This window comes from Diadema setosum, chromosome 16 (assembly GCF_964275005.1).
Source record: "Diadema setosum chromosome 16, eeDiaSeto1, whole genome shotgun sequence".
NCBI classification, from domain to species: Eukaryota; Metazoa; Echinodermata; class Echinoidea; order Diadematoida; family Diadematidae; genus Diadema; species Diadema setosum.
In genome coordinates this window covers 16582830-16608300 of record NC_092700.1, presented here as the reverse complement: position 1 = coordinate 16608300, position 25471 = coordinate 16582830, and the positions used below count along the sequence as shown (strand labels likewise).

The 25471-nt window shown below is 39.5% G+C and overlaps 1 protein-coding gene across 1 annotated transcript in view; it reads left to right on the top strand.

Moving 5' to 3' along the window:
• LOC140239884 (uncharacterized) overlaps positions 1-24666 on the top strand; it is a 64933-nt gene extending 40267 nt beyond the window's left edge. Inside the window, exon 2 of the mRNA XM_072319700.1 lies at positions 17866-24666. Coding sequence (XP_072175801.1) covers positions 17866-18855 — 990 coding nt within the window. The 3' untranslated portion in view covers positions 18856-24666. The remainder of the gene's footprint in view (positions 1-17865) is intronic.
• Positions 24667-25471: the final 805 nt, after the last annotated feature.

Below are 25471 nucleotides of genomic sequence, written 5' to 3'. Positions count from 1 at the left end.
CTGGATAATCGGGCGGGGACCTCTGATAAACGGGACAATTTTTCTTCAAGCGATCTTTGATTTTGTTGATATTTTACACAAAAAATCTACCAAAATACCACAACAATATTTCAAAGATTCCCTATCAGTTGTCGTTTACATCAAACTTACAAAGCAAGCTTCGGACTGGTGTGTTTTGACCTCCGTCCATCCAGTACACGTACATTTCAGCTCGCTGCCCGCCTTCGCTTTTCTGTGCATGTGTATATATGGCGAGCCTGATCGCTACAACACATGTACAGTGCAGTGATCGCGGCAAGTAAACAATCAAGCCGTGATGATTGAATGATTGAAGGACTTTTCATTGACGTTCCCACATCGTACAGTTTTGGGTAATCATTTCCCATGGTTGTGGATATGTATTTATACAGAACGCCCTACGTGTCCAAGAATTCTACGAATGTTTAAGAAAGTGCTAGCTTTTAATCCACATATTTTGTGTTCGAAGAGAGGTGACAGAAGCCGAACCCGGTTGCGATTACTCTACATCATTGCGAGGATGCAGGGACAGCTAGCTACAGGGTCGCGCCGAGGGGTAGCGTGGTTGTGTATTCATGTACATGTACAGTACGTCAGTATGCATGCGTGTGTGTGTGTGTGTGTGTGTGTGCACTACATAATGTACATGTCGTATGCCGTTAGTGTATGGTGAGTGCTCATCGCGAAATCGGGCACCCCGCTTAAAGGGGCCGTGTTTGCTACTCCCAACCTGTCCCGATTATGCGATGAATACTGTATTATGATATAGAGATGGCAATTCTCGTCATACTTTGTGCTGTGGCTGGGGGCGCCATGACCGCGCATTGCGCTTCGACATCCACAACGCGTATTGTGGGCGGAGGTGTAGTGGTTTTTTGGTATATGCAGGAACTGGTGGTTCGCGGCGCCACATTGTATGCAGTGTATTTCGCAAGATTTGGTATGAGTAGTCTTTCCGGTACGAGTGTCCCGACAGTCCTTCTAACAAGAAAGGGATTAAATTCTTGCGGTCTTCTCCCTTGTTTAGCTAGAATACATGACGAGGCCCGAGTAAACCATCTGGATCAGTGTGTTGGTCACTTTCTGGTTTAACTCTTTGTTATCACGCGAAGTCTGATGGCCAGCCATTTCTTTGACCTTTATGGTATTTTATGTAAGTGCCATTTAAAAGAAAGTCAAGCGTAAGATTTCCAGAATTTGTCTCGAGGATCACGACTACATTGTGTTTTCTTTATGAGGACTAAGTCTTTTCCTTAAAGGCATACTTTCAGCCTCTTTCTGAGTTCCCCTAGCAGCCTAATGTTACTTTCGTTTTCCTTTTGGTGTTCCCCCTAACCAGATTATTGCCTCTGTGGCGTTGTTGCAAGCTGTGACATTCCTTTTGACATAATTATTCCCATTTTCTTTGTACTTTTAAGTGTACATGTATGATGTGGTTGAACGTTAAATGGCGTTGGATTAGCATTCTTGAACACGTAAATCAATAAAAACACAGGTCACATTTCGTGATTGGTGCGTTCATGGTACAAATACTCTTTTTGATAAATCAGAGGCTTTTTCACTTCTTAGAAAAAAAAGACAAGAGACCCTTCACAAAAAGAAACAAGTCTCCTTGACAGCAGAATGACAACAAATTTTGCAAACAGTGGATGAAACTCTATAACAATTCATGATATATCACGATAAAACCTTCAATTCAAGTTAGAGAAAGTTGTATACCCTTTGTGAACCACTTTGACGAAAATATGACAGAAGATATCAATGACATTCCGATATCTCGTTTCCCAGTCCGGACATTGTTACACTGAGAATTTCTTGAATTTCATCGCAAAGTTCAGATGGAAGTAAACAGAAATGTAGAACCTATGGCGATGTTGAAGATAATGCAAAACGTCAACGAATATACGAGCCTTCAAAGCACGATATGTGTTCACATGCAGCGGCACTGCGTCAATGTAAAGAGGCAAGTTCTCTATTCGTGGCCATGTGCCTATACAGACTGCATGGTCTGTTATCATATTTGATTAGCGAAGACAAGTCACTGATCTTATCTTCGGAGATAATACGTGACACTGGCTGAGTTTTGTCATCGTGATAAAACGAACATGTGTTGTGACGTGAGTCTTCTAGTCAATGGTAAGGGAATTGATCATGTTGTTTACGTCGAACAGTAGACTCTTACGCAGTATGTTTTGTAACTACAATGTAAGCGAGACATGATTTCAAATCGAGGCCAAATACTGTGACAAGATGAAGTCTTAAAAATAAGAAGGGATGTGCGTCGCCGATTGTGTCTGCTAAATGTTTGAGTTTGCGGAAGGTAACACCCTCCCTCCTGACGGGTTAGGTGTAACTATATCACTCGAAAGTACACCTTTTATATTCTTTATTTCCCCTAAATTGACTTAGACGTGATTAATAACAAGGCCATGTCAATCGTTTTAAATCGCTTAATCACGAACATAATGCTTTGGGTTTAGATCGAGGATAATACTCGGGGGCACTCCTGGATTTCTATTTATTTGAAATGTTTGGGGGCTTTTCTGTCAGTGACGGTCACACTATTATTATCCCTTAAGGTCGCTAGACTAGGACCGAGGACAAGAAAGACCTGGTTCTTGTTAAAGGCATTTTGGCGTCGGTGCTCTCCCTCAACTCTTTGATTCAACGGATATTAATCCCGATGCTCGTGGTGTTATTCCCTGGCCGTTCTCTCGCGCACGCACGCACAATTTACACTTGTCATGCAATATTATTGTCAAGTGAAAACATGTCGGTAATATCGCTGAGCGGGATTGCTTGCAACCATGATCTTATACGAGTTTAGTATCTTTCTATTTTCAACGTCTTCATATTCATCATCTTTGCAATGGAAAAAAAAAGGTATCTTCTACCAATGCCTCACAGTATACACGTTCTCATTTCATACCGTCATACAAGACACATGCACGATAATGAAATAGGGCTGAACCTAAAAGACACGAATGCTGATATCTTGAATGAAATGCATCCTATATTGTTCCTTGTTTTTCGTGGCTCAGTGATTTATTAATTGGATTGCGAAGTTTAATTGGTCCAGCATCCGCCGTGACGTGGATAATTGTGAAGTAATCGATTATTTATTACGTAATGATGATGCTTCCTCTGTTGACATGTCCTGAGGGGTAGCTACAGTGTAGACGCTGATGATATTGCTCTGTCATCACCTATCTCTTGGCTCATTATTGAGGCTCTTTTAAACACATACGGGTCCCTACTAAAAGTTGCACCTTATAATGACCACTGGTATGGTAAACAGAGGACAAGACTGTAGGGAAGATGTGCATTCAGACTTGATTAGTATCACATTACCTTGTAGAGTAGATCGTTCGTATAAAGGCATTAGGTAGATGCCATAAAGAGTACAGTAGGTCTACATCTTGGCGAGATCTTCATTGCGCGACCAAATAACCTCGTTGCATGCTTGACATAGTATGCATACGCACATTAAATGTAGTTCGACCAAGTGGCATACCAACGAAATAACATTGCAACAATACTTCATTTTAGCTGTGAACTTTCTTCAGTTTGTCTCCCTCTAACAAATGAAATTTCATTTGTTAGAGAGAGACAAATTAAAGAAAATCCACAGCTCAGCTTTCACCCCTCTGCTGAATATTCTCTTGCTTTCGATACTTCATTTATTATCCGTCCTATTCAAAGGAACACAAGCGTCATATTGCTTCACGTTTGTACTTTGCTCACCCCTCTGGATCCGTGACACAATCATACCCGTTGTCTCCATGAAGATTATTGCTATTTGAAAGAGAGAGTTGCGAGTATAATCTCTCAGTGAACGTGTCAGAAATAAATCAATCTTTGGAAGAAAGTTTCTTTTTTTTTACGAGAGAGAACAAAAAACCCAATGTTTCTATCTTAGAACACTTCAACCGAAAGAAAACCCCAGGTGGAGACAGTTGATTTGTTACCCGTATATAAAGTTCATCAAGTCTTCGTGTCGTGCAGGGCTGGTGAAATTGCGTTCCGGTTTCTGAGTGATTTTGACATGTTGAAGAGATTCCAGTGTGCAATTTGAAACGAGCGATCACACGAATGTTTCTTCACGGACTCTCTTTCCCTTTTCCTGATTGATTCTACATGACATTTCATTTCTATCATGATCAATCATACTCTAATAAATAATTTTATATCTGTATTACATAATGCCGAAGTGTATCGTTGCAGTTTAGATTGATTAATAATAATAATGATAACTTGAACTTCCCATTGCGCAGTTTCTATGGGAATATTGCCAACTGGGTTATATGCGCATAACAATATAATCAAAAGAGAGAGAGAGCTATTAGGTATTTAGGTATTTTTACGGTTTAATCAGTCAGATATTTCCTTAAAATTCCTAGTAATTACGTTCATGTAATGATTATCTTCACAGTCCTTTAAAGATTGACTGAATGCATGATAGATAGTTCTCATTTTCTTCAGTTTTAAAGATATGTTTCTGTATCGACAAGTTACTTCCTCATGTAATTTAATATGGTAAAAATATACGTCTTTTGTAGAGGTCAGCAAGTTACTTCTGTTTGGAAATTAAAGGTTTCCTCGTCAATACACTGCATTCAATTGCTTCCCGCATTTGTCAAGCGAGTAGAAATCCTCGTTGTAAGGAGAACTGCATATTAGCTCGCTCCATCATACGCGACACGCCGTGACAATCTACACGGTTCTCTCGTAAACAGGAGACAATGAGTTAGTCTCTCTTTCAGGCTTTATAGAGAATAAGTTCATGTCATTTTGGCAAATAGAATAATTTCATTAGTTATCGTGTTAAATAAGGCCCGATGCGATATTCATCATGTTCAATTTGCAGCATTATTTATTTCGTTATTTGGAAATCAAGGGAAATCAAGGAAATTATTTGTAGTATCGAACTTGAAGTAAAATGAACCGCATCAAGATACTGAGAGGCGAGGTTGCCCAATACATGTACATCCTTGCAGTACCTCTTCAATAGCACTCATAACACTTCCTTGTCTGGCAAAATTATTCTCTAGTCTGGGAAGAAAACTAATATTTACTTCAGCGTCGGTCAAACGAGGTTTGCAGACTCCGTCTAGATGTAATTTCATGAACTTCGGAACGCGATATCGATTTAATATCACCCAGAAATGTTGCCCACAATCTCATTTGGTGTCATCTCTTGATGTCTTCGAGCGTGGTATAACTCGTTGCAACTCTTGTACAACAAAAATATAGAAAATAATTTTTAAAAATGATGTCTATTCAATGTGTTTGCGATAATAACAAAGAGCAACAAGCTTTTCCCCACTCGATAACACCATGACACTGATAGGTGTTGGACATGACTCTCCAGGGTTATACTGAGTGTAAAGTATTAAGTCCTAAACATTTTGACAAAGACAGTAACTGTATTTGACCTTAAACATGCACAATCAACAGTCTCTTTTAAAGACAGACTATTCCATTTATCTTTCCAGAAAAAAAGTTTTTCTTTTTAAATGTATGTCAGAGATTACAGTCATGTTCAGTTACTAATGGCCAAAGTATAATTATTCTGTTTAAGAAAAATAAGGTATCGTTAGGACATAATCGAGTCAAATCTTGATAGTGTAACCTTATCGCAAAAATCGAGGTTATGTGCTTGTTTTGCGTAAAGAAATGTAAATATGCCGAAATAAATAACGGTTCGGCTTGGAAATTGTCATCATGCATTGAAGGTATAGAGCGCGTGGGCACACAAGAGTGGGAGGAGATTGGTTTGGAATTCATCCTTAGTAAATCGCATGGGCAATGATTGAGCCGCATATAGACTCAACAGCTCTATCCTCGTGTCGTCGTTAATAGTGGTTAACGGCTGTTATGCATGATATTCTTCTACAAACGATTGCATTCTGTATCAAAATGCTGTCACTGTTTTTATATGCAGGGGACAGGGTGAGTCGAGATTGATTGTGTTTCGCCCGCCTTCGCAGCCCGCAATATGATTTCATACTACTGTACATCCGACACAGAACGCCAGAGCGGTCGTGTCAGCAATATTGTCGACGATACTGTGTAACATCTTTAAAGTTAATCAGTATTAATGTAAAGACTTTTTAATAGTATGGCTGACTCTCCCCATCACCCCTTTCTCCCTCTTTCTCCTTTCACTCCTACTCTATATCTTGGCATAGATTCCTTGTGTTTGACTTAGCATAAAGTATTAATAATGATGAGCAATCTGCCCCCATATAGTCCCCACCCTTTGATTGATAAGATATAGTGTTGAAAGGGCACAAGGAAATCCAGTCAGATATAGTGTGTGTGTCCATGGTGCCTGTAGCTTCATGCGGTTTCAGTCCATAACATGCTTCGCGAAGTTCTGAACTTAAACATTTAGAATTCTTAATTTCATTAGTGTTTTTAAACCGAAAGCGATTAGTGTGCTATGTGTAGATACAGTAAATGTAATTTCCATTTATAGGGCATGTTTGCTTGAGTGGGTAGCTAATCAGTCTCTCTACACTTGCAGTCAACGAAACATTCTGGAAGTTGAAATTATTGCATTAGCGGATGTAATTCAAGCATGTAAAATTCTGTAACATGCCGTTTGTAGCGATAACAGGTTTCCTCTTCGTTTTTCTTCCTTTTCGAATGATTTTTCGCAAACATTTTAGAACATTTGCTGATTGTTTATCTTGCTGCTGGCAAAGGTTTATCAGCAATGGTAAGATATTGGAGGCAACCGTCACTGACTTGGTGCGTATGTTTGATATACGAAGCGGAAAAATGCCTCCGCCTATAAATACGGAAGAGATTCTAAAGCTTCCGAATTTGGAGCCGTGAATAATTCTCGAGACGTGTCGTCGACGAAGGCAGCTTATGGCTGGCGTGGCTTTTGTCTTGTATACTTGTTGCGGGCGTATTTATGGAAAGGCCGTTTGTGATGAGCTGTTTTAAGAGTCATACAAACAGATTATCCCGCGGTCCTCCGTACACGAAACGGCGGGGGAAAGAGTAAATATTTTCATGACAGAGCCGCGATCATTGTGGCGTGCTATGTGGAGAAAGTGTGACGTCATTTATGACGTCATGTAAACTGTTGGCAAGCATTTTGTCGTCCAACCAAAATAGACAGGGAGGGAGAGAGAGAGAGAGAGGGGGGGGGGACCTCATTGCCAATGGTAATATTTTTCTAGAAGCAGTTGAGTAGTCTTTTGGGGCGCGGAATGTAAACAAGGGTGACACGGGCAATTTCCCCCGAGAACTCTTTCTCTGTTTCTTGTCCAAACCTGGACCAGTTTCGATAGATCTTGAGGACTTTAAAAGGTTACGGCGTATAATCTGTCATGTAACACCGCTCTAAATGGTTGTCGTTGTGCCTCTGAATTCATGCTTTCTGCGGATTTCTTGTTAATAACAATTGTGGCTCTTCATTCTTTGTATGCAACATTGACATTTTGCGACTTCATGATTTCCGTATGTTTACGTGCTTCGATTGATTTTACATATTACAAGATTAACCAACGCTAATTGCGACGCACACGCGCGTCTGAGTGTCCACGCAAACATTTCTACAATTTAGTGATCAGTTTGGGAGTTTGGAAAAAGAAATATGTTGAAATTCAGTATGTAGGAAAAATAATGTAACAATGTTAGGTCGAAGAAGAGGTCTTGCTGTTAGCATTTATCACAGAGCTTGTTGTTTGTTTTGATGAAGGCATTTGTGTGTGTACATACTTAATGGCTGGTATTGTGGCTGTTGTCGCAGCGATAGGTAGGCCTACGTTCTCATTGTGAACATTTCTGAATTTGAGTCGCGACATAATGACACAAAATAATATCCGTCCAAGACGGGTAGGCCTTATACGTACCTTAAAAAATTCACCTCTCTCACTGTGGAGGGATTGTTGCCCGAGGGTACAAAATATAGGTCAATAGGACTATTTATTTTGAGATGTTTATTGGTGGAGAACGGAACAACAGGCAGTAAACATCGGGGAATGTGACGAGGTGAATACCGTGAGAGGTACATCGCCAGAACATTGCGTCTCACTCAACGCGCTCCGCTACGCTCCGGTTACACCTTCTGAAGAAGTGGTGTATTTTGCAGCGCGCTTTTTGTCATGGTTGCAAGGTTTGCTTTTTTTTTTATGACATTTTTAAAAGGAAACCCTTCATACTATTTTTCTTTTTTTTTTGCTTGTGTATTCATCTTCAAAAAAAAAGTATACGAAAGGCTGTCACAGAGCATTAATCAAAGCCGCATTAGGATGAAAACCATTATTTGAGCAATTTTGTCATGTGAGTTGCTATAATGGTTGCGCAATAAGTGAACCACTCGTCAAATCTTCTGTAATGATTCTGTATACCAATCGCGTTTACTTGAAACGTCACTTCACCTTTTCCCCCTCTTTCCTTTGTAAAGTACTACGCCTATTACTGCCTATATCGCTCTCTGATCTTCATCAATAACAATCAATGTTGTATATTATCTTCTCTAAATCATAGCATACTCTAAATAGTCTACTCAATTTCCACACACCCACCCTTTCTCGATCTCTCTCGCTAAATCTGCCGTGTTACACGTGCGCTTTATTTTCAATCCCGTTTCCCGAAATAGCAGTAGATCGCTGTAGTTCCCCTTTCAGTGCTGTTCAATGTATCCTCGAGCGACATAAGCAGAATCCATAGGAGGGGGGTGGGTTGGGTCTTCTTAACTTCCCCTTTAAAATAGTCAATATCACGATACACCAGTCAGTCAGTTTGAATTCAGTATTCTTCCGAGACCCATCCCTCGTACGTGGAGAATGTGTGTTTACCGGATTGCATTTCCGCAGCTGATAAAACCGCTTGAACTGCCACGAAAGAGTCGCCATTATGAATGTCTACTTGGGGGGGGGGGGGGGGTGTTTTTTCTTCAGACCCACATTCATCATGCGTCATTTCTCTGGTATTTTGTTTGACATCTCTGACTCGCTGTTCTTTTATTTCCTAAGTTTAATTGGAGATGCTGTTTGAACTACGGTTTTGACATCCACGCCATCACGGCCATGTCGAAATCTGGTGGTGCAGTGCAAACAGTGGCACAATAGCCAGATTCAAACAAAAGGGTTTGACATGGAATGTCAGCGATTTTTAATCTTTTCAGAGTCAATTGTCGTCAAAGGATTCTGTTGTGATAATCTGTTTGTATATAGGCCTTGGCATGCAGAGTGACTCGTACACATCACGGCTACCAGTTAAAAAAGAATACGAAAATGAAGGGGTGATGGTGTTCCCAATCTTGGAGTGGTATACACCAATTCAGTCCCCCCCCCCCTTTTCTCTCTCTCTCTCTCTCTCCCTCTCTCTCTCTCTCTTTCTTTTCACTCTCTCTGTCTCACGCTAGTTCTTTATCTATAGGCCTATATCCCAATCAATATATGGGTCTCCAAATCATATCTTTTGCCTATCAATATACTATTTCTTCATGACTCTGTGTAATTGCTTTAATATGGTATCATTATATACTTCATTGTAATCTTTCTCATTCTTTCCATTTTCCTATCTGATTAATTCTACCAACGTTTTGTAAAACTCCATTTCGTGTCATTCTTTTGTGTAAGAGTACTCGTGCCGATTTATAGTGGGAAAAAAAAAATCCACTCTGTGCGTCAAGTAACCCCAATCAAAAATAATATGTCATTACAACCGTAGAAATGTGGGACCATTTTTTACTCCCTCTTTCTTGATATATATAAAGTACAGAGTAGAAGATGTCAAGGCTTCGTAGGCCCATGAAGAAAGATATCCAGTGTTCTAATATCTCCGCAAACATGAAAATCCTTGCAGCATCTCCCCTCCCCCCCCCCCCTCCCCCCGCGGTGTCCCTCGAGCTGACACTTTGCTGCAGTGTTTGTTATGTCACTCGTCAAGTATTCTCGACTACAAACGAGACATAAAAATGACATCGAACAAGGAGACTTGGAGTACTTATCATCCACCTTGGAGTGTGCACTTGAACATGTTTATCCGTCGAGTGGGAGCATCCGGTCATATTCCCTGCTTTTTATGACGAAACAGTAGGGAAGACCTTGTCGCCAGCCACAGATCAAAGGTTTAGATTACCAATATAGGTCAGGTGATGCGACACTTCCGTCACGTGACATAATCCAAGGCTGTGGTAGTTTGCTTGACCACGGGTATTTGTTGTTGTTTTATTTTTTCTCCTGGAGAGCAAATTTCGATCTCATGTTGAAAAACTACAACAACAAATTCGGTTACCCACAACTATCCCATTAGATTCGAAACATTCAAGAATTTGGCTTACATTGGCACAATGTTGCACAGCAGCATTAACGGAAAGAACAAACGAGAAATACAGCGTGAAATCAAAGTAATGGAGTTATATAGATTCGTACAATTTCTTCAAATACATTTTTGGTAGGAAGATTCAAAATGATATTGAGTATATTCCTCAAGTGATGAGGTCGATCTCCATTTTGTGGCTTTTTAAAGCATAGTTCCCTCCCCCTTTTTTTTTTTTTTTCATTTTCATCGTTACTAGTGAAATGTTGAAACCAACATACAATGATGACGGAAGAGGGCGCTATAAACCCTTGTTTCCTTAAAGTTAAAGGGGTAAAAAAAGTACTGTTTACATTGTGAGATTTTAGTTTGGGTCTTGTCTTATTTGGTTTGGTTTGGTTTGTAGTTTGTGAAGGCCAGTCAAGATCTCCCGGAGAACAAACAGAGAGACGCACCTCCATTTAATGTTCAGCAAAATGTTTCGCTTATTTGCAGTTGTCATCACACAAACGCCCCTCCCATGCCGAGGTAAAACTTTACAATTCGCTTCAGTCCCGAGCAAATATTAGTGATAGCTATCGCTTCCACGTATTGTTCGGTCCAGACATATCTCTGATAATCGCCACTCAGCAGATCGTCTGCGTTAATAAACCACTTCATGACGGTAGGGGACGGAGAACTCAAAGCTATACATTATTCACAGAATGAGACGAGAACATGACGAGAAAAGCTAATTTTCATTTATTCATGTTCGGATGTTGTCGTAGACGACTATAACCAGACTACTTCTCTCGACATGGTCAATATGATGATTATAATATGATATGATATGGCATGATATAATACAATATGATATGATATGATATAATGTAATATATTATGATATAATATAATATAATATAATATAATATAATATAATATAATATGATATATAATATAATATAATATAATATGATATAATATAATATAATATAATATGATATGATATGATATATATATAATATAATATAATATAATATAATATAATATAATATAATATAATATAATATAATATAATATAATAAAATATAATATAATATAATATAATATAATATAATATAATATAATATAATATAATATAATATAATATAATATAATATAATATAATATAATATAATATAATATAATATAATATAATATAATGTCCATAAGCTCATAATGCCTGGGACATTGCATACCAAAGGGTTACCAGTGATAGCAATATCGTCAATCGAGTACATGGTTTATATCAACGCTTGTCGGTACATGTCTGTAAGCAGTCACTGTGGTACTAACATTTGGGAGTGATGCGTTGATAAGGAATTTATGGAATGTATTTTTTTATAAATTCACTACGTATCATTATCCAGCCTTCGTTGTATTCCAAAGCCTTATTACATTGTGTATTCTGCTGAACTATCTGCGCACAAAGAAACTAGATTTGAAGTTATTGAGACGCAGATCAGAGTAATAATTCTTTGTGGACGTCACTACCCCATTGATGTCTACTGCTCCTCCCCCCCCCCCCCCCCACCCCATACACACATTATTGATATCGTGAACAAGTTTATAATTGATTGAGATTGTGTTCTCTGTGGGGAAAAAAAAGGAAATGAAGGCATAAAAAAAGTGAATATTCGCTTGATCTTGGGGCTCTTTCACTCGATATGGGGCTTCCATGTTAGGTTTAATCCACGCTTGTTTGGATGGAAGAGTGGAGTCAATACATTGACAGTCAGGATCGAAGCAGGGACGAGAGGTTATCATTTGGCACACATTATCCTTGAATCAGTCTCTCCTTGGGCTTCCCGATTGACTACGATGCTGCCGTGCCAACACGGACAATGGGCAATCCTTCACCGCCTTTTTTCCTTCCTCCAATTTATTGTTTGTCGCCCGCCCTCTATCAACAGAATTTGACCTTCCACCCTCCCCGACTTCAAACCCTGACTGGTTTATGATGCAAATGCCGCGAAATCGATGTACGGATGCCAGTTGCACCATTTATATGGGGGGAGGGGGGGGGGGGTGGGGGAGGAACAGACACACACACGCCACGATAACTTCCAGTTTAGACAGTCTCAGTATTGTTCCGTACTCAATACATTAGTTTCCGATAAATACGCGAAAGCTCGACGGCAATCGAGTAATGTTGGGAAGAATGTTTCTTCAAAAAGCAGTGAAAGGCTAGATAAATGCAGCCATTTAGCAACTCAAATTCTCTCATAATAAATGATTACTCACTGAATGTTTTACATTAGATTTGTTCTACCAGAAATGGTGTTGATGTTAAAGCGGCATGTATTATAATTGCCATACTGAACACCTGTACAACACTCAACAGCCGATGATGTATTATTCTATAATACGAAAATTATATCAGCCGAGTTCTTAGCTAGCCTCGACTCAAACTGCAGACATAGATTTCAGTTTCTCGCCTTAAGTTGAAATTATTTTTCCAGACGAGTGATTTCTCCCTTGTGTATAGAGGCTCTTTAAAAACGCTGCCCCCGCGAGAATAAAGTAGAAGTTTAACAATCACTCCATCCAGCTGTGACTATTTTGCTGATGAAGTAGGATTCATGTGCTGGGAAACAGTCCTTGAGGTGAGGCTAACAGGTCCACGAACGTCGTAATATAGCCTAGTTCAGCTTCCCCTGCCGATGTGCTTCCGAAGGGAAACTAGCCAGATAGGGTGATGAAAAATTTGCCTTAATATACATTTCCTTTGTCAAATTTAGCTGGTCAACGGCAAGCACAGGGTAATAAATTGTGGGACACGTGCACAAGCACACACATACACACACAGACACAGACACACACATATACATTATGATTCTCTCACACACAAGGGTCTATCTATTTATAGCTTCCTCTAAAATGTGTGAATCTGGGTCAATGAAAACAAGTATGTTCATATGTGCCGATGAATAGGCTTATATTTGAATGCAATGAGACGAAATAAGTGAAAAATTGCAAAAAATACTGGTGAATTACGTTTTCAGGGATATAAAAAAACAGATTCAAAACCTTTAATTCGTATCTTGATCATATTCATTATAATTATGATTATAATCATAATTGTTATTATAATCATAATTGTAATTATAATCATGTAGTATATTTTATACGTACAGGTAGCGGGTGCTGTGGCATAGAGTGGATATGACTTGAGTTCGATTCCCGCCCATCAGTGCTTCGCCATTATGGACACGATGTTTTTACCCGCAATGTCCCCCTCGACCCAGGTGTATAAATGGGTACCTGGCAACGCTATGGTAATAATGGCAGGCCCCCTTGTAGAGCGATGGCAACACTGAAGAGGCTACCCTGGATAAACAAGACCTTATTATTATCATTATTATTATCATTATTGATTTTATTATTATTATTATTATCATCATTATTATCATCATTATCATTATTATCATTATTATTATTATTATCATCATTATCATTATTATCATTATTATTATTATTATTATTATTATTATTATTATTGTTATTATTATTATTATTATTATCTGCGTACACATACATAGGCCTACATACATACATACATGTTTATATGAATTTTAACTGTAAAGGGAAATCTCTGATGTTTTGTGCAAGAGATCATGTAACAGATTTTCTACAACAGCTATACCCTTAAGTGAAAGCAGAATTCTAGAATGGTAGGGAGAATGCTCGAGAAGCGTCGCTACTGAGAATTGACGATTTCTTCAGCACCTATATACGAGAGTTTATACGACTACTGGCCGGAATTACAGTAACCCTCGTGATCGTGGTGATGGTGTATCACCCGCCCTCACCGCTGGCAATAAACTATTGTATTTCATGAACGGGCGATGAAAAATCTTCCCCTCTCGGCGCTTCCTCCAATTTATCAATTCCGCTCGTTCCGTCTGATTCATTTTGCTTAAGATGCGCGGATGAATATCCAACCAATCACAGAAATGTAGACCTGCATTTTTCTTGCTCACGTTAAATTCATCCTTTCGTTCCCAGCTGGGCACAGTTAGTGCATCGCCCATCAGTGAGCCATGTTACTGAGAACCAAATAAGTTAGCATTATCAGGAATACATTGCTTAGGTGGTCAATCACTTTCAGAGCTGAAAATGAATACAAAATTGAGTACGTTAATAAATTTGATTTCTCTGCAGATACGCAAAATTTTAGTCCTGCATTTTGAGAATGGTGATTCGACTCGTAGAGCAGCCTGTTCAGCTGCAAGTCGTGGAGGGGAGATAGTCCCCCGGGAGTGGAGCTATCTTTACCGATGTATATCCGGCCGTGCCCGACTGGGGATAAATTCGAGGAAAAGTACGTCCTCCCGATAGTATTCGTATTTTGCCGTTAAAGCTGAGATTAGGGCTTAAAAAGTCGTTCGGAGATCTTTCCCAGATTCAAGTGTCACTCCATAAGATGTTTAGTTGAAGCTGTATGGGTCGAAAACGAGAGGGTGGGGGAAAGAAAACGATGGGGGGGGGGGGGGGACAACTAAAAAACTGCTCCCGGTCATATATTGCGCAAAGTGAGAACTTCCGGTGAGATTATTTTTGTGACATGAATTTACCGGTTTTTCGTTTCCATTTGAAAGGCGTTTCTTATCTTAGCCCCCATCCTGCTGCTTTTGGCACATTCATTTATCATCAGGAAGGGTTTTTTTTTTCGTCGATAGTCTTCCGTTCAGGGTGCCTCGGCTAACATTTGATTAATGTTTAAAGTCGGCAAATTTCACGAAGAACTTACCACTCACAGTAAGCGTACATAATCATGTGTATGTGTGCCTTATGCAGGCTTTTAACGAGACCTCGGAATTTTGCTGCATTGTTGTAACACGATCATTTCGAACAACCCCCACAAGTTTTTACAGAAATGTGGGCTGAGTTTCCAGAATTTTGCGCGAAAGAGTGCACTGCATTAAAATAGTTTTCTTTTTTTTTTTCCTGTGTTTTTCCCAATTCTGGAATTCAACTCAATTCTAAAGAATATTCTCCGTTATCATGGATATAATTTTGAGAAACAATCGTTTTACACGTCATGTCAGAGCAGATGCCTTTTGAAAAACAAAATAGAAAAAATATATGAGCTCAATTTTCACAAAAGTTCATTTGAAGTTGCCAATGACAATTGAAATTATAAAGATGTCAAGATCTACAGTGAAATGTCTACCTACTTAGTTGGCAGACGGAAGTATAAAACCGTGTGGTATTTAACTATTGTTTTCCGTTGTCTTCCATTCACACGAACATTCGTAAATCATGAAAATTTGATAAAGTTGCATGTATTTTGAGTTTCCATATTGCTCGGAGGAATGGCTTACTGTGTTTTACAGGCTTCGATGAGACCGCATTTTTCCCGCGCCCTCGAAGGTGAAAATTTGCGAAATCAAGACTTGTACTTTACTTGCATATGAATATTCCTGTATTGATTAAGGAGGCGTCTTTTCTCCCTGCCATCTGTATACAATCCACCCACCCCCTTCTCAGTCTAAGTCATCGTTCATGTACAGCGTGCTCAACTAGAAGTCGTTCACCCCTCAAATCTCCTCAGCTGGTTGCTCGTATTTCAGTTGCTTCTAGATTCCGCTGACGTGTAAATTCATCTATTAAGACGTACCTCCTGCCAACCTTTGGGAAAAGTTAGTATTTATTTTGATTTATCGAACGCAGTACTAGTGTGTTTTCGTGTTGCAAACCTGTAACGTGCTCGCCCCTTAATATCATAAACCTCGTCAGAACATGTCATTATGACTATGTGTCAGGACTTCCCATGCTAAATACAACCTCCTGCCTCGACAATGAGAAATTGAATTTATCCTCGAATTTCCTGTTATTTTTCATTGAGTTCGCACGATAATGTTCCATTAGTTCGCTCTTAAGCCGATGACACATGCCTTGTGCAATCATAGAGGTTTACAAGTAATGAATCACCGAAATTGTAATTATATGACGTCTTATAGCTTGATAATTAGGGTTGTAGTGAGCCGCCAGTATCTTGTGCGAGTTCTACATTAAGTTTGTGCCAACAACAATGACAGTTGTCAATGGGTTCAAAACATTCCGGCCCGAGCGGCAGCGGCTCAGACGGGATGTGTCAGAATGAAATTAATCTTGACAATCGCTAATGAATTCAATCAGGAATGGAATTCAGGGCAGTGTATATTTCTGCGAGTCACAGGTCCATAATTATATTCAGAGCAGGGATTAAACAATGCCTATTGCGTGCGCGTCAACACGTGCGCGTCCCGCTTTCCCCTATATTTAGTAGCATTCATCATTTGTTGAAAGTGATACATGTTGTTTACCGGAGGTTTAGTTTGTGTTCGATGTTCGCCGTCACACCATGCATCTTCTTCCGATGTCACTTTAGTCATATTTCATTTCCTTATCCTGTGTCTCAGTTTATTTCATTTTTCGCGTCTTTGCTGTACCATGTCCCCATACCAGTTTTGTTGTTTGTTTGCGTGTTTGCTTTTTAGGTAGCTTTTTAAGTGTTGCTTTGCGCTTCACATGATAGGAATAAACGTCATCAACTAGCTGCAAAATAACGTAGACTTATCCTCTTTCTCTTATGGGGGATAATTCTCTTTCTGTTCTCTTCATTTTTCGTGAGAGTTTTCACTGTTCCTCAACTCCCTTGTGGTCGCTTTTCTGAACACTCAAAAAGTTTCTGTCAATTCATCAAAATATCCACATCTGCTACCTCAACTAATATTCGCACTCGCTGTCCCCCAAGTAAACTCTCGCATTGTCATTTGGGACAGCGTCGGTTCAAGGTTTGTGGCGCGAGCGGAAATGACGTTTACAAATGATTTTAGTTGTTGTTGTTGTCGTTGTTGTTGTTTTAACGGGTATTCTCCAGACTTGAACCCTGGGATCAGCTGGTATGAAAGTATCAGAAAGTATCAGAATGAATCCGAAGTTATAGCGAAATGTGCAAGAAAGTGATCAAATCGAAAACTTAAATATGTTAAAGGAGAGGTGATATTTCTGTCTTCTGGTCATGCGTCTACACGTCTTCAACCTCTACATATAAATTATTATCATTCTTGTCGACCGATATGCAAACATATAAAGGAGGGTTATGTAGTGATTGTGACATCAAACTACCAGTAGCATCCAATGAAAGTTGGTAGAAGTCACTTTTAAGTTTACGAGTATTGATGTGTATATTGTATGTATGTTTAAATCAGGTGTCCATTCTCTATCAATATGCGTGCTTCATTCGTATTTTCTATGCAACATTGTGCGAGGTGTAGAAATCACCACAAGCATGACAAGTCCATTTTTTTTTCTTGTCTAGGTGTCAGAAAATATGCGGAAGAGAATGGTGTTTCAACTTCTATTGCAGAAGCTATATCGATAAAATTTGTGTGTACTCGGCATCACACTTTACCTCAATAATGGCATAAGAGACTACATTTCGAACACCAATAAATTTAACCGTATCATCGCTAAATTTGGACATCATTTCGTTAAGTTTGCACCTCATTTAGTAATTTCATTTTCTCTCATTTCATTATATTTCTGCTACAGATGGATCTCCGCCAAACAGACGGAGAGCTGATGAAAACTCTGTTTAATCTTCAGACCAAAATCCACGACCTGAAAATGAAGATCAATCAAGACGAAGGCGATGATTTCGACGACGAATCGGAAAAGACAGACTCGACGTCGTGGTCGCCGGACTCAAGCCTCCAACTAAATGGCAGCGTCTCGACCCCGAGCTCGAAGTTAAAAGGCATAAAGGCAATAGTTGAGGAAGATGAACCGGTCGAATTAGAGAAAGTGCGGATTGATATCAAGCCAGCGCGGACTACACAAAACCTGAACGTTGTGAATAGAAATGTCACTAACGGAAACGCGGTAGATCGCACCACGGTAGATCGCACCGCGGTAGATCGCACCGCGGTAACCGGAAACGCGGTAAACGGTACCGTTGTCAACGAGAACACGATTAATCACAACGTGAACGAGTACAGCCGAAACACCAACAACAGCCTGAATCAGCAGGCAGTCAAAGTGGAATTTAACAGCACGAGAAAAATGTCGGCCACGACCTCGTACAATTCCAAGAGTCAGAACGCCAACGAATATAAATCACTTGAGAAGCCTTCCCTGCCGCCGCCGCCACCGCCGCCAGCGTCCGCTTCGCCCACGCCGTCGCTGAAGAGTACCGGCAGCAGCGACATCCTGCGGTTCGTGATTAAGGATGTCAATAAGCGCGACTCCATGTCCTCGTCTTCCTATGTCTCCTCCAACTCCTCCTTCGCGTCGTCTCTCGAGGAACTGCGCATGTCGGACGAATCACGTGAGCTAAAATCGAATCGGCGAAGTTTCGACCCCGTCCCGTACGACGAAGAGGAGCTCGAAGAGACGGCGGAAGAGGCCGAGAGGCCGTACTCCGTGGACAATGAGAACGACGCTGGTAACGGCAATGAGGACGACACTGCAGTATCAACGACGGAAGCCGCTCTGTGGATGAACTCTATATGGGAGGAGGCGACGTCGTCTCTGCTTTCTTGAAGGGGAAAATAATAACTCTAGCTTCCAAAGATGCCAACAAAAGATCGAACAGGTACTTAACGTTTGCAAGTATTAGTGTGAGAATATCGTCATATAAAACTGTAAACCTTGGATTTTAACGTTCGCAGGATTCGTGTGAAAGCGTCATAGGCTTCCAGCGTTTGGATGGACAAGATTTTGGTTTCTTCCCAGCTGTGCCCAGATGGACTGGAGAACAAAAGTGACCGAGGGCTAGTGAGTCAAGAGATTGTGAACCGACATCATACAGGGTGACTGCGGTCACCGACAAAGGATGTGCCGCTGTAAAGAGACACCTGTTTAGCGATGTGGTTTATGGCGAGAAGTTAAGAACGTTGAACCGATATTGATGTAATTTTATCAACTCTCGAAAATCACACAAGTCGACTTCAGACTCTTGAATGAGAATGCAGTTTCGTAACTTTGTTGCAATCATAATTTGAACGATCTGTAAGTGAGATAATGGTTGTAAAATGTCACTCGACGAAATATTATTGTAAGTGTGTGCGTGCATAGTTCTTTAAGTGACAACTCTTTAGCGAGGGGCGTGGTAATGGGAGATGACGTTGTTGCCATGGTTTCTGTAGACGGCGAGGGGTCATCTTCCGCTATATACATGTATTGCTCAGCGTCCGGTCAAACGTGTAAGGCTAAAAGGATGTACCCCTTCTCTTGATTTTTTGTCTGCATCAGAAAAAGTGTGTTCAGAGATCATCAGGAATACAGACAAACTTACCTTGGCAATGTATTTTGTCATGACACAAAATCTTTAGTTTCGTCACGACTCTCTATCAACTTAAAATTTCTTTTTCCCCTAACAGAATGATTGTAGCGACCAACGCTTGAGAGTTAGAGAATATTCGTCAAGGCACATGATACTTACAAAGTCAATAGCCTATTTAGTATTAGCAATTCCAGGCGTGTGGTTACGATATTGCTGTGCATTGCGGTTCTAACCAAGAGTACTTAGGTTTGGACTAAGTTAATGCTCTTTGTATGGGCAGTTTCTTCATTCGTCCACGCACAAGCTAGGGGCTACTGATGGTCAGTGAACTGAGCTAAGCACAACTCCATCGACACTTGCCGATGACCAGTCGTGACCATTAATTTGTTGCTTCGTGGCAGGCGTTGTGGCGCTGACACAAATATGAGACACAACTCAATGAAAATCGTAAAGTAGACTCAGAGATTTGCTTTGAAGACACCGTACGTAATGGAGCGGGGTCTCGTTACACTAAACTACCACAATACGTTATTTGGTTTACAACATCCTAGCCAGTGAGCTGGCTTCCGGGTCTCTGTCATAAACATCTCTTATTCAGTCCATTTGGCTCCATGGTAAGTTATGGAAACTGCCCTCATGCGACGGAATGTGTCAACGTTTTCCGTACTTCGAGGGCGAGTCTCGGGTACAATAGCTCTCTAAAGACAGTTTCATGGTGATTGGGCAAAAAAAAAAAAAAAATCAACTTTCTTCATTCATGAGAAAGAAAGTTCAACAACGATTTTAAAAAAAATCGAACGTTACCCAAAGTGTCATTGTTCATATCAAGATTGGAATGAGCCCTCTCTAGATAGCTGGACCGAGAGATGTCGTTTAATATTGGCTGCAGAAGAGATTTTTTTCTGTAGTTTCCAGATCGGTTCTAAAAATGAAAGGATAACTGATACACCGATCTTTCAAAGCGAAAGACTCAGTCCTTTGTCCCTTTAGAGGTGATTTCAAGTCATGGATCATGATTACCTGACTGGGGGTAAAAACCCCAAAGTATACCAAACCCCCAAGGTGCCCGGGCCAAGGTGTCACTTTAAACCTCAAAGTTAGCGTCCATGGTGGCGCGCTATTAGCGGCGCGGTTATTTCAGGGGGTTAGGATTAACGCGGGCATTAGACAGTTAATCGGGAACTTCCCTGCCGCGGGTTACGGGGTGCAAGACCGCCGGATGATTGGTCCGGTATGGGGCAACTGACCGTGCCACCGTGCCGAGCTAATCATATTGGATTAGCGATTGTTCGATCCGTTCGAGTCTGAGCGATCTGATGAATTCCCCCCAATTTAGCCAATGCTACCAAAATATACAAATCGGCAGTTAGTAGTCAGTAAATTCACTGTGCAAGTCATCATAAGTTAAAGGCAGGGGGGGGGGGGTGGAGGTGTCTCCGAAAGAAACTAGATCATACTTCATGTGGCTTTGGTAGGCATTACCCCGTCACTCATGTTTTGTGATGTCCTAACATTGCGATAAGCCATCCAATCTTAGCTGGGATCTCAGCTAAATCTCGGATAATTATGGCATCTGGGAAGATACCATAATTATCTAAGATTTTAAAGCAAGATTCAATAAGGAACCTTTTGTTTTTCCAGCGTCAGATGGAAACGCACGTCGACTTAGACTCACACCACATGATGATACGCATAGCTACCACGTCTCACTTATTTTGATGGAGATTCCGAAAAGCACAATTTCTCTTTGCTTTGTGACGAGATATAATATGAAAGCCTCCCTAATGCAAGAAGAAATATATCTGCATATTGAGATGCATTTGTAACAAATATCTTCCTGATTGATCTTTGAAATTTCCCTGATGTATATCCAACTGTCGGTTGCGCTGCATACGCCATTTTCATCTCAAAGTTACCATGGCTACAGGACATCTAGAATGGCTTGAGAGTGTTACTACCTTCAAATCCATTGACTCCATAATGGTGATAACGTCGAACAGAAATCTCCGAAAGAGTGTAATTGCTTTCAAAATGTTGTGGACGTGTAATCCTTATTCATGCTCCAAGATGACTGATTAACTCTTTAACTCTGATTTAACTAATTACCAATGAAGAAAAGTCTGTATACTTATGTATGTGCAACTCACTCTGCGGTGGTGGTATGGAGGGGATAATCGCGTATGCTGCTGGTATGGGCAGCAAACCCAATACCCTGTGAGCGAATGCAGCATTTTGTCATTTGGATGCGAGTTATCTGCTGTCTTTTGAGTGTCTATCATTAACAAATTAGCTAGAATGATTGCTGTTTGGAAATTATGTAAGATGGGGATTTGAGACGAAAAAGAGGGTTTTTTCTTTTTTGAGAAGCATATGACTTAATCTTCCAGAGAAGTGACAGTGAGTAAATTTGGCGATTATCAAAAATTGTTACCATGTTATGAAAGCTGTCTGAATGTGATGTACTTAGTGCAATAGAAAATGAAGAGAAAAATTCTCATTGCGTACAGTTACAATTAATGATCACCTATGAAGCCATATCATTCATAGAGATGCATTGTTTGTATATGTGATTTTGTTTTGAGCAATTCATGGCGCAATTGGAAAATTAACGGTTCACTTATATGTGAGTGAATGAATGAATAAGGGTGAAAGAGAATCGTTGCTTCACAAAGTTTTTATCGTAGCGATTTATCATGTCAGTACTGTTTATGTATATACCACGATGAGATGCCTTAAAATATTATTACGCTCGTTTTTGTTCATTTCGGTTAGAAAAGAATGATAACAAAATTAGATTTATCTATCATCTATAGTATATCAACAAATAATGTGAAGCCCGTTTAATGCTGTGTAGAGAGTAGAAATCTTGTAGCGTAATTGTACTTAATGGTAGGTCGTCTTTGAAAACGAAGCTGTATACATGTAGTTGTCTTCATGTTCTTAGTGACAGTTTGGAAAAAAATGCAACCGAAAGCAAGTTTCCGTGCCCGTATAAGCAGTGTTTTAAAATGTCACTCGTTTTCTTTTCGCTAGCTGCACTAGCACTGACCAAAACCATGCGATGATTCGTTTCCAGGAAATACCTCACGTCGTTCACTACCAAGTGTAAATTTCACACGATAAAAACTCAACTCAAGGATGTTTACTAGTTTTTTGTCTATTCAGTATAGCAGTTATTGTGATGCACTTTTCTTTACGTGTCAATAACACATCGTACATTAAATTTGCATATTCTGTATAATCACTCATTTTATTTACGCAGTGTCACGTAGCGTACGTCATGAATGACGAAAGTATTTATATTCCGGTATCTTCACTGAGCACAAAGCAATATGCTTCTTTCTTCAATCAATGTTTCACTATCTATCGAAATTCCGCTTAATTGTATACGATACACTTAAACATATATAAATTCATATATTTTTCTGCCAACTTACTCCTATAATTTTCAGAACCATGTTGCGTCAAGACTTCTGATTGGCTACGATTCAGAAGGAAATATATCCGAGGAATTCCTAGCCGTAGAAAAATTGGAAGCTTCTCTCTACTCTTGGCTGCATAGCTCTACATAATCTGCTTTAATCTATTATATAGATATTGTGGCAAGACAGAACACAAGCGCTGTTATTGTGTACTGCGCAGTATTTTACAGTGAATAGATTGAAGCAGTCGTAAATGAATCCTTATCTAAAGGACTTTACAGAAGGATGCCGTTCAACTGAAGTCGATCTCGTTGACCAAAGGTATCCTTAAGTTGCTCACCTGCTGTCGCCTAGGAACTTGAAGTTTCTTAGTAAATATGGAGGCGGGTTACTTTGTCAAAATCTAGATTTTGCCTGTTAATTCATATCAAGCTGGCTGGATCCAGAAAAAGTGAGATTATTTTTTGATAGAAGCATTGCCATTCTTTTTTTATTATGAAACTAACGATTTGCAAGTTTATTGCAGATGATACTGTTTGTCGAGCAGTTGTCGAGTTCCATGCCAGTGGTTCTATATTATGCGAGAGAAGAACAAATTTATGCGCAGCGTTTTCGCTGCTTTACGTTCCGTTCTGGAACTATCGCTGCATTAATAGTACCGAACGCCTCACAAGAGCACTTTGAAAGCACAAGCCGTACACTTCAGTGTTCTCTCTACCTTCCGTGTGATATTTTGTCTCACCTTTGAGTTATCACTTCCACCTTTTGTCCAATTCAGATCCATACGATATACAGAGGTTAGTTCACCGTCTAGGCAGACTGTCTTCTCTCTTCCAACTTCAAATTTAAATTAACGGTCGATAAAAGTTTGGTACGATTTTGCGACAGGGATCCCATTTTCGATGGCAAAGACGCAAGGGTTAAAGATGAATCGATGCAAGAAGAGTGATTACACTAATAAGGTTATTATAATTCATTCTTTGTCTCTGGCAACCATTTGTATACGTTGAAATCTATCCCGCTATACCCATTTCATTTATGGATGTAAATCTAAATTCTACCCAGAAAAGATCCGCGTACAAGTTACATCCTCTGCTTTCATAGTTTCCATTTTTTTTTTCTTTTTGGATGAGAAGTATTACGACTAAAAATTTGGTACAGTCTCCAAATTCATGAACTGATAATGGAGCTCATGAAAAACATTGAGTCAAATGGTGCGCAAATCTTAAATAGTTGCGATGATGAAAACAAAATACTTCAGATCTGGTAGAGATTATGTACTTTCAAAAAGTGCATATATTTTTTACTGATGATGTACGGTTTGGGTAGATTTCTTGTGCACTTATATGCACTTTATACGTGTATCATTCATTCTGAATACATTACGTTTGGAGAATATTGCACATCCAATGTTGTATTTTGAGATATTACATTTATATTGATATGTTATATCACAAATGACGTAGTAGACACCAGACCATTGACACTGTGCTTTCATGAAATGTGAAGGTAAGAGTGTCTACTTAACGAAATACGTGCCGCAAATATTATGTTCCTCGTGGATACTTATTGTGAATGGATATTATGTCAACGGCATTTTTTTTTTTTTTTGAAAACTAAATTTCATTAAATCGTAATTTAGCTAAAAGGAACACTATATCTGTCGTCCTCGGTATATCTCTCTTTTTTGTGAATGTGTGAGTGTGCGTGTTACTTAAAAAATAGATGATAGATCTGCAACTTTCAATAGCTGGTGTTGGTTTATCATAAGGACCTTGCGGGTTATTTAAGTCATTTGTTCTCATGGAATCGAGAGCGATAGGGGATATATATATATATATCAAATGAAATGATATCTCATTTACCAAAATAACCAACCATATAATATCAAATGAAATGAAATCTTATTTACCAAACAATATCATCGATAACAAACATGAAATACTCAACATCTCAAAAGTTAAAGAATATTCCACTTGGTAAAAAAAAGAGCTAGCAATAGCAAGCAGGCTAGTTGAGGCCAGTCCTTTTCAACAATACAAATAATTATTTCACGTACAAAGTGTATTAATTGCAATATTTAATAAGTATTGTCATATATACAATTTGTACATATTTTTATTTACAGGTACAATGTATCCATGTCATGTGATAAAAACCTAAAATGGCATTAAAACGCTTTATCCTGGCGAGGAAAGCGCATGTTTTAATGCCATTTTAGGTTTTTATCACATAATATATATATATATATAGATAGATACGTATATAATTATGTTATATAAGTGTGTGTGTGTGTGAGACTAAATGTGTAGGCCTACAGTATACAGTGTATATATAATATACATACATATATATATTATAATGTACAGAGAGAAAGGGAGAGAGAGAGAGAGAGAGAGAGAGAGAGAGAGAGAAGTGAGGATAGAGTGAGACTAGTCTAATCTAGAACCAG